Here is a 519-nt window from a genome sequence, read left to right as displayed (position 1 = left end):
TATAGCTCTTGAATCCGCGTTCAAGAAAACGCGCATTTCTATTTGCCAAGAAATTTCACGTTTAAGTGGTTTTTAGATAATGGAATCATTCTAGCTCAATCGCGTCCCTGTCGTCGATTTTTTTTTTTTTTTTTTTTTTTTTTTTTTTGAAAAAGGGCTATTAATTATCACTTTCCAGTTATATGTGTTGTTTTGTTTTTTCACATTTACCTTATACATTGGCCATATAAATATACTGTATACTATATAGCATAATTTGTTTTTAACTTAAACGCTATTCACATCTTTTAGACGTTTACTACCAATTCTGTGAACCAAAACATCTTCTTTTAACAAGCAATAACTTCAACCATCTATTTTTCAGAAGCTCTCCTCTCAAAATCTGTTTGTATTTTAAAAAATAAAATATATAATTCATGTATTTTTAACACTTTTAATTGAAATCAAATACCATAATTGTATAATACGTGTATCTGATTAAAATTTAAGATGCCTTCCAAAATTAAAATGATTTTATTC

The 519-nt window shown here is 26.8% G+C and overlaps 1 protein-coding gene across 1 annotated transcript in view; it reads right to left on the bottom strand.

Annotated features, from left to right (window-relative positions):
• Positions 1-219, bottom strand: part of LOC104715398 — an 8,522-nt gene extending 8,303 nt beyond the window's left edge. Inside the window, exon 1 of the mRNA XM_019229985.1 lies at positions 211-219. Within this exon, the coding sequence (XP_019085530.1) occupies positions 211-219 (9 nt within the window). The remainder of the gene's footprint in view (positions 1-210) is intronic.

This window comes from Camelina sativa, chromosome 9 (assembly GCF_000633955.1).
Source record: "Camelina sativa cultivar DH55 chromosome 9, Cs, whole genome shotgun sequence".
Lineage (NCBI taxonomy): Eukaryota > Viridiplantae > Streptophyta > Magnoliopsida > Brassicales > Brassicaceae > Camelina > Camelina sativa.
The sequence above is the reverse complement of the archived record's forward strand: the minus strand, read 5'-3'. Positions and strand labels throughout refer to the sequence as shown.